At 28.8% G+C, this 17,742-nt stretch overlaps 2 protein-coding genes across 2 annotated transcripts; both read right to left on the bottom strand.

Moving 5' to 3' along the window:
- Nucleotides 1-703: 703 nt before the first annotated feature.
- On the bottom strand, nt 704-4,774 carry LOC120089831 (peptidyl-prolyl cis-trans isomerase). Its single transcript, XM_039047236.2, has 5 exons — nt 4,031-4,774; nt 3,249-3,347; nt 3,016-3,060; nt 2,075-2,212; nt 704-1,710 (listed from the first exon to the last, which is right to left on the bottom strand). The coding sequence occupies exons 1-5, from the start codon at nt 4,421-4,423 to the stop codon at nt 1,354-1,356; spliced, it is 1,032 nt and encodes a 343-aa protein (XP_038903164.1). The 5' UTR covers nt 4,424-4,774; the 3' UTR covers nt 704-1,353.
- Nucleotides 4,775-9,174: 4,400 nt separating this feature from the next.
- On the bottom strand, nt 9,175-11,499 carry LOC120091749 (Bifunctional inhibitor/lipid-transfer protein/seed storage 2S albumin superfamily protein). Its single transcript, XM_039049865.2, has 2 exons — nt 11,032-11,499; nt 9,175-9,413 (listed from the first exon to the last, which is right to left on the bottom strand). The coding sequence occupies exons 1-2, from the start codon at nt 11,345-11,347 to the stop codon at nt 9,397-9,399; spliced, it is 333 nt and encodes a 110-aa protein (XP_038905793.2). The 5' UTR covers nt 11,348-11,499; the 3' UTR covers nt 9,175-9,396.
- Between the last annotated feature and the right edge of the window lie 6,243 nt (nt 11,500-17,742).

Here is a 17,742-nt window from a genome sequence, read left to right as displayed (position 1 = left end):
ATAACAATTTTGCTTTTATTATTATTTTTTAAGTAGAAAGATTCAAATTGTAGTCAAATTCTTTAAAAAAAATAATAAAAAATTATCTACTTAGATTTCTTAAAAATAGATACTATAAATTTGTGATTGTTCATAATTCATCATTTATATTTTTTTTCCGCAAACGTGAGCTTAGTTCAATATGACTTAAAAACTTAATGAGATTTGGATCCTCTTTTGGATGTGGTTGATATTTCCAGTCTCTTGCTTTTGTTCCAACCAATCGATGTCTTTTTAGTATGATCCAAGAGAATGGAATCTACATTCTTTTGTTAGAGATGGTTTTTCGGGTTTGAGTTTGCTGCGACTCGAATACTTTCATCCTGATTTGAAATCTCTTTATTGTAGCGATTTTGCTTTTCTTTCCGGCTTTTCGTCCATCAAAAGATTATAGAAAAATTTTAGACTTGAGGGAGCAAATGGGAAATTTTCAACAAGAAGAAAAATAACAATGCTTGTTCTTGTTCATGTCACTCACCAAAGCAATCTTCGAGTCCATGAGAACATCCTCAATACATTGAAGAGATATAGTGTCAAACTTCAAAGAACCTTTTTTGGATCAATAAAGTTATCCTTTCTATTAAAATCATAAACTAGTGAACAGTGATTTCAAATACGCAATTTACAAATCAACCGAACATAGTTTGAAAACAAAAACAAAAGGTCAGAGAACTGTTTTCTGAGCAATCTTCAAATAAATAAAACCCAGATACATGATGCTATGCCACTGTTTTCATGGCCAGTCATATAACAAATTTGAACAAGTGGAAACAAAGCAGCAAAATTTGAACTTAAAAAGGGTTTCTTAAATGAACTCTACTATCCAAGAAAGTTTAGTTTTTTTTTAATAACAATACCCATCTCAGCTAGCAGAATTTACATCTTGCAGGACGATCATCTCTAATCTTCAGCAGCTTCCAACACAAACAAAGCCTTGAGATCATTATAAATATCTGCTATAAAGAGAAAAAAAAAATCTGAAAATCAATTTTATAAGTGAATTTTCAGACATTGAAGAAGATTGGAGGTGGAAAGGGATTCTAATTCTGCTTCTGCACTCAGCCTTGTTTCTTCTCTTCAGCAGCCAAATCTAGAAATGATTTTCTTTTCTTTTTCTTATGAGTATAAAACTATGATAGTTTTATGAGGTATAATAAAAACTGTTCAAAATAGAATATATGAGTGAAACAGCTGAAAAAAAAGAGAGGAAACTTGAAGAAACTCAATAACATTATGTAAAAAAAAAAAAAAAAAAAAAAAAAAAAAAAAAAAAAAAAAAAAAAAAAAAAAAAAAAAACTGACGCAGTAAAAGTATCAATCTGATTTCACGTTGAGATCTCCATGACTCTTCTTCATTCTATTCAACCGCAACGAGACGGGTTTTTGTAACACGGAGACATTGAAGTTGTTCCAAACGTCGGGCTTGGTAGGTAGTCGGGCAATTTTCTCTGCAATTTCCATGTCTTCTGGGAGAACTGAACCGAACACAGTATACACTTTGTTCCATTCTTGGTGGTTTGCAAGACTTATGAAGAATTCTGGTCCAGAACCAACCCACGCTACCGAACCGCGCTTTATGTATGGGCAAACTTCAGCGGGAATCTTCTTAAATTGAATACCTTGAGATTCAAGTGTTCCTTGAACAAGTGCAAAAGGAGGACCTAAAGGAGCCTGGTAGTTCAAAGAAATTTGAATAAGATACGAAAAAGTCTAAAAGCACCTTCTAAATCCTCTAAAAGTATGCCCTAACAGCCAGATCAAATTAAGACTTTATTAATATTTTAATCCAATTGATTAATAACTGAATCATGTTTTCATGTTCCTGACCCAAAAAGTTGTTTGATACCTTTACATTTCTCCCATAAGCAGTATGACCTAAAACATAATTGACCAATACTAACACCCAAGTTATGAAATATGATGGACATGAAAATGGATTACAACGACAGAACTCATTTAATGCACTAAGTTATCATTCAGTTCCCGGTTGGGATACTGAAGTCTGCTAAGGAAACCAAAGGAAACGAATTCTTACATTTTCGATGTGGTTTCCTTTCAAGTCCCAAGATTGCCCTCTACCCTCTGCACGGTAGAAGTGACAACCAGCACAATGTCGTAATCCCAATAACTCGAGAATGTATGCAACTGAATGGGGAGCACAGTCAGGGAAGAGCTGCATAAATTCCGAATACATCACAAACACTAAGATTAAGAATAGTCGTGCAAGAGTGGAAGAGGGAAAATTTCACATTATGGAGATGCATTAAAAAGTCACCCCCGCCCCCAAATTATGTATGTAGTTGGGGAATTTTCTCTAAGTATAGTTGTTCTAAACACTATCAGATTTCGAAGAGAGAGTATAACATAAACGCCTAATTTAGAACGCAAATATTGTGAACAACAAATCCTCTGAGAACTTGAAATTAAATTTAAAGTTTCATGGCACAAGGCTTGAATGGTAAATTAATATACATACGAACAATGCCAGAACAGCAATAGAAGAATTGAAACACATTAAACTGTTATGTGCTAATTTTTGCAATTATCAATTAGAGACCATGGTATGTAAGAATTTAGATAGAAAGACTACCCATAAGAATATCTATTTCAGAATGGACAAAACCATAACATTCATCAACCTCGATCTTGGACCATTTCTTTGAACGTCACTACATTTTCAATTCAGTAGCTTGCTATGTAATTTAAAGAGTTCTGTAGATAAGATCTTGTAGCCGCTATTAGTGAAAGACATTTCAGATATTTAACAGTTCGGTCAAGTAAAAAACAAATAAAACTTGAAACGTAGGATGAGAATATAAGCAGAAGAAAAATACCTGAATAAGAAACATTAGAACAAATAACGAAACACAGGTTTTGAGAGTTTGGAAAGGTGAGAGAAGTTTAATGGAATGGAAAAGGCAACTCTAGAATTCAGAGAACTAGGAATTAAGAGCACCTACAAGCAAGGGAAACTACCTTGATATGAAGGGTGCCATAATCTGTTTCCAGCGCAATGATTCCCTAGGAAACAAAACATTGGAGACCCGTCAGTAGACTAGATAAGCTGAAGATAACGCAAACAAGGTTATATCTAAAGAGTGGCCAATCACACAAAATGGTCACTTTCTTCATGAAAAGTCTACAAAATTTGGAATGGAACATTCAAAACTATCTAATTCATTGCTAAAACAAACATAGACATTCTATACCTCTCCTCTTCCAAAGATAATCCCAGAAGTCCAAATACTTGTCGTCCCTCCTTCCTGTCGATCAGGAGCCAACGTATCCTTCTGTTTCTTCAGCCAGCACTGCCAAAAAAGATAAATCACACATGAATTCAACTGGTTCAACTACACAAACAAAGCATATCACTTAGATTCAATCCATATTACACAATCATAAGATAAGAAAAGCTACAGAAATTGCTCTCATAGTGACCAGAACCAAAACCTCTCTCCCACTCATTGGCTGAAGGAAAAACAGAAGTGCCTTCTTTCAGACTCAACAGAACAACTTCAGAGATTAAGATCATGTTATTGTACAAATGGGTTTTTTATAGGACAAACCATTTGAAATTATCTAACTAAACCAAGTAAACACATATTATAAATCACAAATGAATTCAACTGGCTCAACTACACAAATAGAGCATAAAACTTGGATTCAAGTCCATATTACACAATCAGTAGATAACAAAAGCTACAGAAATTGCATCCATAATGACCAGAACCAGAATCTCTCTCTCTCTCTCTCACACACACATTGGCTGAAGGAAGAACAGAAGTGCCTTCTTTCATACTCAACAGAACAACTTCATAGATTAAGATCTTGTGAATATACAAATGAATTTTTTCTAGGATAAACACCATTTGAAAATGATCTAACTAAACTAAGTAAACACATATTAGAGAGTAAACTGAAAAAAAGAAGCAGATTAAAGCAATGATTATAATGGGAAAAAAGTAAAAAACTAAACATTAATTGAACTCACTTCACCATATTTAGGACCACATTCCTCTCGATTTCCACAATACACCCAAGTATCACACAAGCAAGGCCCATCATTCCCACTACACATAGCTTTACAAGCCTTACAACATAGCTCGGAGGAATTGAACTTAAATTCAGAACCCCACTTCACAGCCGGTCCCCAAAGCTCCAAATTCTCGATTCCCCTGCAACATTTCTCTTCCCTTCCTTCCAAATTTCCGCCATCCCCATCTCTAATCACTGTGAACGATTCAAGTTTCGAAGGATCGCCACCATTGAATCTGAGCAAAAGAGGGAGAAACGTATACACGGCGGCGCAGGAGACCAGACTGACAAAAATTAAGATCAGAAGAGTCGAACGAGAGGATTCTTGGTCATTTGGCTTACGACCCATTTGAGAAATGGCGACGAATTGCCGAACCCAGATGCTAATTCCGGTGATTCGATCAGAGAGACTCGAATTAGAGGGCAGGGACCGGCTAGACGAGCGTTGACCGTGGAAATTTAGGAGGGTTTTGCTCGTATTTCGAACATGTCATAGTCGAATTTTTTATTTTCGAATTTTCTGCGAGTGTTATTGATGGGTTACGACATTGAAATCAGGGCGGAGCGTTAGCAAAAGAGCAAAATGGAAGAGATCATAGTCAACGACTACCATGAAGTGGAGCTGGATTGCAATGCAGGACGAACGACGCCGTATTGTGATGGATAATTAAAAATTAATATTATGAATTTTTAAAATCAATTTTAACTATAAATCCGTGAAGTTATATTAATACTGTTGACGCACCGTGTTGATTTCATACATCTGGAGTTTGTATGCCGTCCGTGGAGTTCATATGTGTTAGTGCAATATATAATTTATTAAAAATATATATGTGTTAGTACAATATATAATTTATTAAAAATATATATATATAATTATTGAATAATAAATTTTTATGATGATTATTTTTGTTTGAAAATTTATTTATTCAATAATTATATATATATATATATTTTTAATAAATTATATATTGTATTAACACATATATTTTTGGAAGTTTTGAGGGATGGACTTTAGGGTTATTTTTGGATGATGCATTTCAATTTTTTATATATAATTTAAGTAATCATTTTACAAATGTGTTCATATGATGTTTCTACTTAAATCATTTTTATTTTAATACTTGTGATAAAAACTTTTTAAAATAAAAACATTTGTTTGATTTCTTACGTGATAAAAATGATTTTATTAATGTCAAATTACAATAAAAGAACAACTACAAAATACTATGAACTAATGAAAAAATTGAAAATTCAAAGCTTTAATGGAACTTAAGCACTTTTGTGTCCACAAAGATTTTTTTATTGACAATTTTGTGTCCCAACTTAAATATAAATATTTATTGATTTTTTTTTTAATGTTTTATCTAAAGTAATAGTTATTTTTAAGTTTTAAATTAAGATTTTATTAACGGTCTTATGTCACGAGCGTAAACCAAACAAAAAAAAAATTGTGTGTCAACAAAACTCAAATTTGTGATAGTCATAATTTAAAATAATAATTGTCGGAGTTAGTGGAGTGGCCACATGTGGTGGTTGCCCGAGTTAGCTGTCGGAGATGGTCGCTGGAGTTGACCATTGGAGATGGTCATCAGAGTTGACCATCAGAGGTGGTTGCCAGAGTTGAGCAACAAGGTATTGATGTGATGTGTGCTTGGTGGACATGATATAGGCCTCCCAAACAATGAGTTGAATTCATATTTCAACTCATCTCATCTTATTTCCTCACCTTAACTACCTCCTAAACTTTTTCACCAAAATTTGCCTCAAAATTAGATACGTGCTCACCCAATGTCACTAAAAAAATATTTTCTCCGGTGCATTTGTTATAAAATATATCTAGATATGCAACCGATACAATTTTAAAGAAAAAAGACATTAGAGTTTTTTTTTTTTTAATTTCTGAATTTTGACAATTATTTTGGTTAATTTGTGTAATGGTCAATGTCTTTTTGTGCAAAACTTCAATTTGATGAAATTATTGAGTTTAAGAAGGTTTTTCAGATTTTTTAATTGAAAATTAGTAGGCATTGATAGCATTAAAAATGTGTTATCTCACCCCGCTTAATTTGGAATTATTTTTTTATTTTATGTGTTTATTTTCTGATAAAGGTATCGAGCACAATTTAGGGAGAATTAGAACGTGCTAATTTGGAGACTTAGAGAGCCAAGGGAGATAATAAGAGCAAAATGGAGCAAAAATGGGTTGGCATCGTGGTGATGCTTGGTGCTTACCACATCGTCGAAACCCGAGAGCAAGTACTCTAAAAATGAAAAAGCGTTGTTGCGTTGCAACAACAAACCGAACAGGATGCACGGGCGACAAAACCCAAGGGCACAAATTCCTTCAGTGTCGCGACGTTGCTCCTTAGCGTCGCGATGCCATCTAATATTACCTCAAATTTAGATACATTCTCGTCCCAAATGTCACTAAAAGTATTTTCTCTAATGCATTCACTATAAAATATATCATATGCAACTGATACAATTTTAAAGAAAAATGGTATTTTTTAAATTTCTGAATTTTGACAATTATTTTGGTTAATTTGTGAAATTGTCAATATCTCTTTGTGCAATACTTTAATTTGATGAAATTAATGTGTTTATGATGGTTCTTACATTTTTTTAATTGAAAATTTGTAGGCGTTGATAGTACTGAAAATGTGCTATCACGCTCCACTTAATTCGAAATCGTTCTTGTATTTTACGTGTTTATTTTCTGATGCAAGTATCGAGCATAATTTAAGTAGAACTAGCATTTAGCACACATTCCAGATTAAAACGTGCTTATTTGGAGACTTAGCGCGCCAATTGGGATAAGAAGAGCAAAATAGAGAAAAATGGTTTGACGTCATGGTGATGCTCGACACTTGCCACGTCGCCAAAACTCCTCAACACTAATTTCTAAATTTGAAAGAGCATTGCAGTGCTGCGACGACAGACGAATAGGATGCATGCTCGACAGTGCCACAGTGCTAGCACTACGCCAAAGTGTCATCACGATAATTTAAAAAGAAACCCTAATCACTACACAATGAACCACAAAATTCACACAAAATTCTCTCCTTTTTTTTTCTCTCCTTTGTATTTCTCCTTTCCTATTCAAGTGAGACCTTAATTGATTATTATTGGGTGATTTCAAGCATGTATCTAGGCTAAGGTACAAATATCTAGTTCCGGAATTTGAGGTTTAATTCTTGATTTGCAAACTTACGAGGTTATGAACAATTTTATCTTGTAATTATATAGTTTAAGGATTTCACATCTTGTTCTATTTCTTATGAGTGAATATGTTTGGGATTATCTGACAGATTAGCCAAGCATGTCTAGTTAATCGCCATAGATCTACACTTAATATGTAACTGTAAGGTTCCTAGATCGCTAAGTGGCAAATAATTAAGTTAGGGTGGTAAAATTGATTTGACAATTTCAAACCATTAGCATTTATTTAACTAACCAAGGTGAGAATCATAGAGCATTTAATTAGACAATTCTGAATTATTTTGTTCTTCTTAACAATAACATTAGATCTTAATGCTAATTGCTTTTCATCTAGACACAAAAGTCAATTTGATTAGTAGGACATTCATTTAGCTTTTCTAAATGCAATAGACTAAGCTTACACAAATAAGATTACAAGTAATTTGTGTGATTAATCGATGATTGAGTAGTAAATTAGGAATAACCTCAATATAATCCTTGCTGAACATTTTGTTTCAGTTAAAATTTAAACTAGATCAAAATTTAATTCTGTGCACCTTTTACAAATGTTTTCTTTTACAATTAAAGCAATCAAAACCCCTATGATTACTTAACAATAAGTACTTTAAGCGATAAATTGACTAGCCCTATATGGATCAACCTGTCATTAATACTACGGATTATGAATGTTATTTGGTCGGATCAAAAGCTTCGACAACTTTTGATTCATCGGGCATTCTGTTTTTCCTTTTTTGAACAACATTGTGGGGCAAAGAATTGAATCGCATATCTCAAGATTGATATTACAAGTTCATGTCAGTTGAATTATGTTCACATTGACAAAATTAATAGGCAAATTGATAGAAATTGAATTAGGATAAATTTTTTTAACAATTATTTAAATTTATGGTCCAATTTGATGAAATAAAAAATTTATAGTTGAGTTTAATACTTTACTTTAAATTATTTGTGAAAATTGTTCTTCGAGCTTTGCTTATCTATTCAATGATTCATTCTCCGAAAATCTTACTCAAAGTTTCAAGAAAAATTGTCACATTAATTAGTTTTAAATTAGTAGAAGAAATGAAAGAATTAAAGTATAACACTTTTTTAAATACTCAACTTAATGAAAATCATTAATATCGTGTTTGATTCTGGTATTTCTCTCTAATGTTTCTTCTTGCATTTTAAAGTAGTCTCATATACATATGAGAATTACATATTATAGGTTTTAAAATGGAATCCTAAATTTAAGTTGTAAATTAACTTACTCATAACAGTTCCATATTTTAATTAATACAAGTTGATATCTTTTTCTTTTTTCTTCAAATTGTTTCTTAAAAGTTTATTTTTAATTTTCTTCAGCATACACCTAAAGAAATCGAGTACATGAAACATATATCTTTAGAATATCCTATTATAATGAGAAAGGAGAAAATCTCAAATTTATGACTTCCAAATTAGAGTATATTATTAAATTTAGGTTAATTATTTTAAATAACAAAACTGTTGAAAATATTTTCAAATATAACAAAATGTAATATCTATTTTTAAATAGATATTCATAGACATATATCCGTATCAGACATCACTGATAAACAAGTGACATTTCGTCATATTTATAAATAAATTGATTTGTTTTTTATATTTAAAAACAATCCTATAAACTTCTGTTAAAAAAATCAGATATGAAATTAATAATTACATACTGCAACAGAGAACATTTCAGATATCTACCCTATTTCTCTTCATGAAAGTTTACTTTAAAAAAATAAAAATATAACTCAATAATTAGCACTGTTTTCTCATTTTTTTTTTCAATACATCCCATATTTGCAACTTGGAAAAATAAAGTAGAAATAATAATGCATAATCAAATAAATAAATAATAACAACACATTTTTATTCCAACCTCAAAACTTCACTCATATAAAAGAAAAACTTGAATACATTAAGATTAACTAACATTATTTATTATTAAAAGTAAGGTCATAATTAAAAGTAGTGCATATTAATTAATATTAAACATGGGAAAAAAAAACATACACACATCACTCATTTTCTCTCTATCATATTTCTCTTTTCTCTTGAGGTTTGCTTGGATAATCTTAATGATAACTTTCATGGAGTGGTAAAACCTGCATTAAAAACATTAATTTCACACATTTAGATAATAAAGTTTCGTATGCATTTTATCGAAAATTAAATAAATAAGTAAAAGATTAATTATTTTAAGTATTTTCAATTGATTTGAACATGTTCGTTTTATTAATATAAATAAATAATAAATTGATCAGTTGAACTTTGTTTAAACCCAACAGGGATTATAACATTAAATCATATTATGTAATTTATATTTGTAATATGATACAATTAATTTCAGCCAAATTTTTGCATATTTCATGGGCAAGTTGAAATTTTACCTAATTTAAATATAGATTTTTTCTAAAATAAATACAACTATTTTTTTTATTTATTATAAAATATCTTTTTAAAGAGATTATAAAATGCCCAATGTTGCTTTAATGATTCATAATAGTTGAAAGATATGCTTAGTTGTTTTAATATTTCAATATGATGAATTTTTTTCAAAGCTCATATCCCCAAAAAAAAAAAAAAAAAAAAAAAAAAAACACTTCACCAACTACAAAAATGTACCCTAAAGTGAGCACCTTGAGATATGAGGTTTGAAAAAAGATGATATTGAAATATTAAAACATATAAACATATCTTTCAACTATTATGAATTATTAAGCAACCTTAGGTATTTTATAATCTCTTTAAAAAGGTTTTTTTATAATTAAAAATAAAATAATTATTTTAAATACTAAAACTACTGAAAATATTTTAAAGTATAACAAAATATCACCGTCGATCATAAATTGCAATTGACATAAATAATAAAATTTTGTTATATTTGTAAATAAGTTAGCTCATTTTACTTTATTTGAAAACAACATAAAATAATGGTTGTTACTCTATTAAAAATGTTTTATGGAAGAAAAATATTTTATTTTATTTTTCCAAAGTTGTTGTACAATAGGTTATTGAATTTTTAATTTGTTATTTAATAAAATCTTAACATATTGTTTTTTTAAATTCACAAATCTGCAACATACAAAATTAAAAAGAAAAAAAATCAATCATTGACATATTATTTAATTATTTCTATAATATTAGTCTTTTTAAATATAAAAAAATATTTAAAAATATTTAAATTTTATAGTAAAAAGTATATCAATTATTTTTAAATGTTAAATTATATTAAAAAATACTCTTAAACTTTATCTTCACGTCACATGACAAATTTTGCACAAAAACAAGCCATCTAGACTACAGTTAAGTTTTTTAAAAATATTTTTATTTTCATTATAATTACTTTTTAGTCCGATAGGGGTACTCATATACCACTAAAGTATATTTATTTTGACATATCTTCCTTATTTCAAAAGATGTAATATTATCTTTTTCTATACATAAACATTTTAAAACTATTTGAAATATACATCCTTTGAAATTTTAGGTAAAAAAAAAACTTTCAAAAATCTTTTTAATAGACATTTTTTTAAAGTAATACCTATAATTTCATCATTTACCAATCTTTTTCAAAACCAACCAACTTCAAAAAAAAAAAAAAAGTAGTTTATAAAATAAATATACAAAGATTGAAGAACAAATGAACAAAATCCCTTTTGGAACTCAAAATCAATAATGAAAATTCAAAGTTATAGAGAAAGAGAGAGAGAGGTTAATTACTTCCACATTTGAAATGGCGAGGGACTTTACGGCCGCAGCTTTCGATAAGGCGAATGGCGCGATTAGGATCCACATACGTCATTAGCTTAGGCGTAACAGCCGGGCAAATACACTGTGTATGGCTCACTCTCGCCCTCTCGCAGCACGCCTGCGACGGATTCCTCCCGAACACCACCGCCAGACACTCCTTCACCGCCATATCTCTCTCCGCCTTACATTCCGCCGCCGTCAGCGCCGCCACTTCCCCTACTGCCACCGCCATCACCGCCACCATTGCCACCACCAACTCCCAACGCCCCACTCTAATGCTCGCCATCTGTTTGATAAAAATCCTCACTCAAACAATTGGCCCTTTGGTCTTTGGCCTTAGCTTCCCCGTGTGGTTAATTATTTATAGTGCGCGTGCGGCGGGTCTTGCAATTCTTTATTGGCGGAGAAATTGACTTTGAAGTTGTAATGTGCACCTCATTTTCAAGTCGAGTCAAGCCACTAAAAGATTAAAAAAAAATTATATGTTTTTTATTTACATTTTAGTCCTTGTTTAATTTTAAGTTTAGTTTCAATAACAATTAAAACAAAACTTGAATAAAGGACTAGAATATCTCTTAATTTAATGGATTGAGGCCCTTCATTTATTGTGTTATTATATTCGACTCCAAAGATACAACCATACATCTAAGATCTCTTATAAAATCCTGATTGTTTGTACGCTAAAAAATTAAACTCTCAAAAGAAGAAAAAGATGTAGGAACTGTTTGGAAGGTTGGAATGTAAAAGATTACTGAGAATCACATTGGTGTTGGAATGAGTGGAGAGTCAATGGCAAAATGAAAATGAGATTATGAAGTTTGAAAACGGTGAAAAAGAAGATTTGGTTGAAAACTATGGGAATATAATGAGTTTGGTATTACAAAGCCCAAAACGCTCAATCCAAACATGAGTTTTGAATTACATTACATAACAAACTTATTCCATTACCACCTCCCCCTACACTTAGTTTGTTAGGAGAGTGTAGGAGATATTTTTTTTTTCCGATATACATGACCTAGGATGTTCTCTATTCTTATAAAAAATTATCCAAGTTCAAGCATAACTGTCATCCACTACCCATTTGATAGGAAGAAGAAATTGAATACTTAAAATATGAAATAAATAAATAAGCGATAAAAATAAAACTTAAAACATTAAAAGTATCTAGCATGAATCGAGGTTACAGTTTAAAACATAGACAACAGAAGAGACTAAAAAGTAGAAACACTAAAAATATGTATTACCTTTTAGCTGATTGTATATGAAAAACTTGGTGTATGTATGATACTAAATTTTTTTAATTCAATGATAGTCGTATTTCTAGAAACATAAATTTTTTTAGTGCGATATTTTTATTAAATAAAAAGATTTTCTTTTCCTTTTTCCATTGATGGCTTGAAATTAGGAATGAAAAGGGTTTGGACTTAATTAGGAGTATACCAACTTGGAATTGAATACCACATGTTCCATTATTGTGGACCTAAAATTCTAAATCATAACTAGTGTTGTACGGAAACCAACAAACCTTTTCATTTTTTCAATACATTCTCATGATTGGGTCCCTCGTTGGGGCGCCGACCCCTCTATTTTGTTGGCCATAATTGTCAAATTTTCATATTTTGCGGGTGTCATTTTAATTACTACCCATTGATTGACCATGAAAATTTTGGAAAACTGGACTCTTCTTTCTAGACTATGGTTCAAGACACACAATTCTCTCTTTTCGTATCGAAAATTTAAGGTTCAATTAGGTAACAAATTTTTTTAATCTTATAATATATTTAGTAGATTTTTAAACTTTTTAAAAAAATTCTTAATTCATTTTCTTTATCCAAATATATTTTTACTAGTTAAGACACCCGAACTTGACTTGAAGGTCAGAAGTTTAAATAGTCTCCTTCAATTTGTTGTCGAATTAAAAAAAAAAAAAAAGAACGTAATCCGCTCTTCCCTCCCTATATACCCTTTGTCATAAATATTTAGAAATTGGTTCTTCTAATCCCATGATTTTTCTTTTGATGTTGAAATATTTATGTTAGATGATAATTTGGTCTATAAACTTTTAAAGTTGTGTCTAAAAAATTTGTGGATTGTTAATGTTATGTGTAATAGGTTCTTAAAATTTTAAAAGTAACTATAAGTCCTTGAAGTATTCTATTACTTTTGTTTGTTTAATTACTAATTTATTGATCTATTAGATATGTTTCAAATTGGGATAGTTGTAAATATAATAATCAAACCCAAAGTATTAACATATATAACACATTGTAAAAGAATTTGCAGATATAGTAAAATTTAGATTTAATTCTTGGAGTCTATCGATGTGCCATTGATAGAAGTCTATCACTAACATAAATTTATCAACAATAAAATCTATTACTAATTTATTTGTTATATTTATAATTATTTAAAAATATTGTTATATACGTAAATATTAATCCTAAAAATGTTAGGAATTGTAATTATCTATTTAAATTTTGGACTAAAAGATCAAAATTATAATTTCACCAAAACTTTCGATATATTCAAGTCATAAATGACTAGATAATTGAAATTTTGGACTTCACCTTTGGTCTGGAATTGTTGAAGATCCATGACTTTATTCAATTCCCATATTTCATGGGCAGATTATTTTTCAGTAAAATATTTAATTGAAAAGTTTATCCCAATATATACTTATTATTCATGGTTTATCCATTACATATTTATATACACACTAAAATCACAAATGTGATAAAATAACTTAATAGTTTTTTTTTCTTTCTTTCTTTTTCTTGAATGACTGGTAGAAAGTTATGCATGTAAAATAAAAATTAAGAAAACAAACAAACAAACAAGAAGAATTATTTTCTGCAATAATTGTACAGATTTTCTTAGGTCCAAGTGTTTATAACTTTAAATTATAACCTACTGATAGAAGGTATATAAAAAACAAACAAGAAAAAGAAGAATAAGTCATTATATAAAGTAAACGTACAATTTTCTAATGTATAACTCTTTATAATTTTAAATCATAACGTACTTGACAAAATGTAATAAAAAAAACGAACAAACAAGAATAAGAAAAAAAGAAGTTATTTTCTGATATAAACGTACAATTTTTCAAGATTATAGTGTACTTTTTTTTTAGTACAACGATTGTGAGGACGTAGGGATGGATTTGGTATGCGTCTAGAGGCTCGAATCCTCCCTCGACTTTATGCTCTTTATATAATGTAAATATATAATGCTCTTTATATATATATATATATATAATTGGTATAATATCAAAATCACTAGCTAGTCCAGTATAAATCTGCCTTCCAATCCCTTTTATAAAATTTATGAGTCTATCACAATGAAGATAGAGGATTGAACCTCTCATTTATGGAAGATCATGTAATTACTGCAACGAAGTTCACTTTGACGATTATATATGTGTGTGTGACAAATACGACAACTTTTAATGTTGTATTTAATTAAATTTATGAATTTTTAAAGTACTCATAAATCTCTAGTAAGAGTTTTTTTTTTTTCTTTGTAGAGAGACCACCTCTAATAGAATGAAGAATACAAATGAGTGGAAGAAATAAACATGTATAAGAAAACAAATAATTTGATATATTCTCGTCTGTATAGATTATTTAAATAAATCTTTTTAACAATATATGGAGTCAGGAAATCAGAATTCTAATTTCAAAGTTGATAGTATATAAGTCCTATAACAATTAAGTTATATTATTTTGACATTTATTTAAATAATTAAGTATAATATTATGTTTTTTTTAGTATTAGGAGGTTTTAGAAGTAGAAAATTAACTATTTAAATAGATATTGTTTTTTAAAATAAATTAACTATTTAATTGAAAATTATAAAAGAATTCATTTAAGAAAAATGTTCACACATAGAAAAAATATCAAACTATTTACAGAAATAGTAGAAAAAAAGACATGGATGGATATTGATAGACTTCTATCCGTTTCTATCACTAATAAATACTGACTTCTATCTGTCTCTATCAAAGAATATTAAAATTTTGTTATTTTGTATAAATAGTTTCCCTTATTTTTTTATATATCACTACAAAAAATTAAAGAAAATTTAATATGAATAGAAAATTAAATGAGGGGGAGAATGGGACTTGAAATTTAGGGGTGTTCGTGGGTTGAGTTGAAGAACTTCTTAAATCCAACCCAATTGTTCGAATGTAAATTTCTTCAATCCAAATAATCTTCATTAAAAAAATGGACCCAATCCAACCCAGCCATGAAACATTTGGATTGGATTGGTTTGGGTTACTCGGGTCATTTATTTACTTTTTTTTTAATAAAAGGAAGTAAAATGTTAATACGTAAAAATTCGATTTAACTATTTTCATATATGAATTAAGATTAACAACTCAATTTCAATTTATATAATGTATAATCTTTTTTCAAAGTGCAATATATATATTTAAGAGTCATTGAAGAATAAATTATCCAAAAAATTGATAAAATAAAATAAAACTAAAATAAATATATGTATATCTAATTGTACATAAGCAAAAAAAAACATTTTAAAGTTAATAATAATAAGTTCGAGTTGGATCGGGTTGGTTTGGGTTATTTTAGGTGACCCATAAATTAACCTAACCCATAAAATTTTCATTTACTTGAACCCAACCCAATCCAACCTAAAAGAGTTCATAACCCAATCCAAATCGAACGAATTTTTTGAACACTCTTATTGAAAACCATTTTATCTTTGTCTCATTTGTGAATATCTATAATTTTTAGAATATCAATTTCATTTATAATTTTACCCTTTGAAAACTTTACGAACCTAATAGACATAATTTTGATTTTTTTTTGTCTAATAAATTTGTGAGTTTTAAAATATGTTCAATAAGTTGAGATTATCAAAGAAATTCAGGTTGTAATTTATCTTGTTAAATAAGAAATAATAATAATAATAATAAAAAGAATTCAAAGCAATCAATGAATATTAAATTGGAGATTGGAACCAAAAAGAAAATGATGATCTATTCCACTAGGAAATTCATGAAACAATTTCCTTTTATATGGAATAAGTTAAATTAGATGTCAACAATATTTAAAATAATTATTATAATGAACCCTTTAAAATAATAAGTTGCTTAATTCCTAATTTTTTTTTCTCATGTCCTAATTTTCCTTCCCTATTACTTAGAAAAAACCTATTCTCATTGTTCATGCTTTAAGGTTTTTAAGGAAAAATATTTTTTTAGTTCCTAGATTTGGGATCTAATTTTTATTTAGTTCATAAATTTCAAAATGTTACACATTTAGTTTTAAAATTTTGAGTTTAGTTTCAATTTAGTTCCGAAATTTCACAATGTTACAGTTTTACTTTTTGACATTTGAATTTTGATTCAATTTGATATTTATGTTTTAAGGTTTACATTTTTAAACTCGACCAATCACTAAATATTCATTTCCGTCTTTAGTATTAATTTTTGTTAATAAATTAAAAATATTAAAATAATTATAATTAATTAAATTTCACTGTTTTTTTTATCACTTTTAAAATTAATTTCAAATTTCCACTTCATAATTATTTTTAATTAATTAATAAAAATCGACGTCAATAATTGAAAGTGGATATTTAATGAAAAATTATGGTTACAAATGTAAAATCTTAAAACCTAGGGATCAAACTGAAATAAAACTTAAATCTCGAGACTAAAATTATAAAATTTTAAAACTTAAGAACTAAGTTGATACAAAATTCAAAATTTAATGGCCAAATGTGTAACATCGAAAAATCTAGGAACCAAATAGAAATTACATCCAAAATCTAGGGACCAAAAATGTATTTTACCTAAGTTTTTAAAGTTTGGTTCTTTTTATCATTACAAAGGTTTAAATTCAATTATGACCGACATGGATATAGTACTACAACTGTTTAGTGAATAATATATGAACTAAAAACTAAATCGATAAATGTCTTCAACTAGGAGTGAGATAGTCAAATCCTCCAACCCACACGGGGTTAGAACAAAAAAAAGCATCTACTAAGACTTTGTTTGATAACAAGTTCGTTTTTAATTTCTAAAAATTATGTTTGTTTTTTTTTTCAGCCTCTGTATTATAATTTTCATCTCTCTCAAATAAATATTAAAATTCTCAAAACAAAAAAAAAATTAAGTTATTATTTTTTATTTTCAAAATTTGACTTAGAATTTGAGGAGAAACTTAGAAAACAATAATAAAACAAAGAAACTCATAAGTCAAAGTATTATTTATAAATTTAATTTTTTTAAAAAAAAATCAAAATAATCATCAAATGTTGCCTAACCGATATAACTTAAAAATATTATTTACTTGTTATTTCTATTTTTTTAAAAAATTCAAATGAGAGTAAAGATATTGAAAGTAACAAAATAGATTTATAGAAGACCATTACTCCGTCAAAGATTAATGATAAAGATAAGACGGAACATTGAAGCAATCTAATACATAATTAATAAAACTCTTGGGAAAAAATTCTTTGAAAAATTTAAAAAATTGGAAAATGACACATGAGACAAAATTGTAAATTTAAACCCAAAAAACATGAAAAGTCATCTTAAGAATAATAACACACAAAATAAAATAAAAATTGTATGCTATGAGGTTGCGTAAATGACCTAATTGTAGATGTGGGAAGGAGAATGAAAGAGAGAGAGGAGAAGAGAAAAACCG

The sequence above is a fragment of the Benincasa hispida genome, chromosome 11 (assembly GCF_027475165.1).
Source record: "Benincasa hispida cultivar pf3 chromosome 11, pf3_genome.v1.1, whole genome shotgun sequence".
Taxonomy (NCBI): Eukaryota; Viridiplantae; Streptophyta; class Magnoliopsida; order Cucurbitales; family Cucurbitaceae; genus Benincasa; species Benincasa hispida.
The sequence above is the reverse complement of the archived record's forward strand: the minus strand, read 5'-3'. Positions and strand labels throughout refer to the sequence as shown.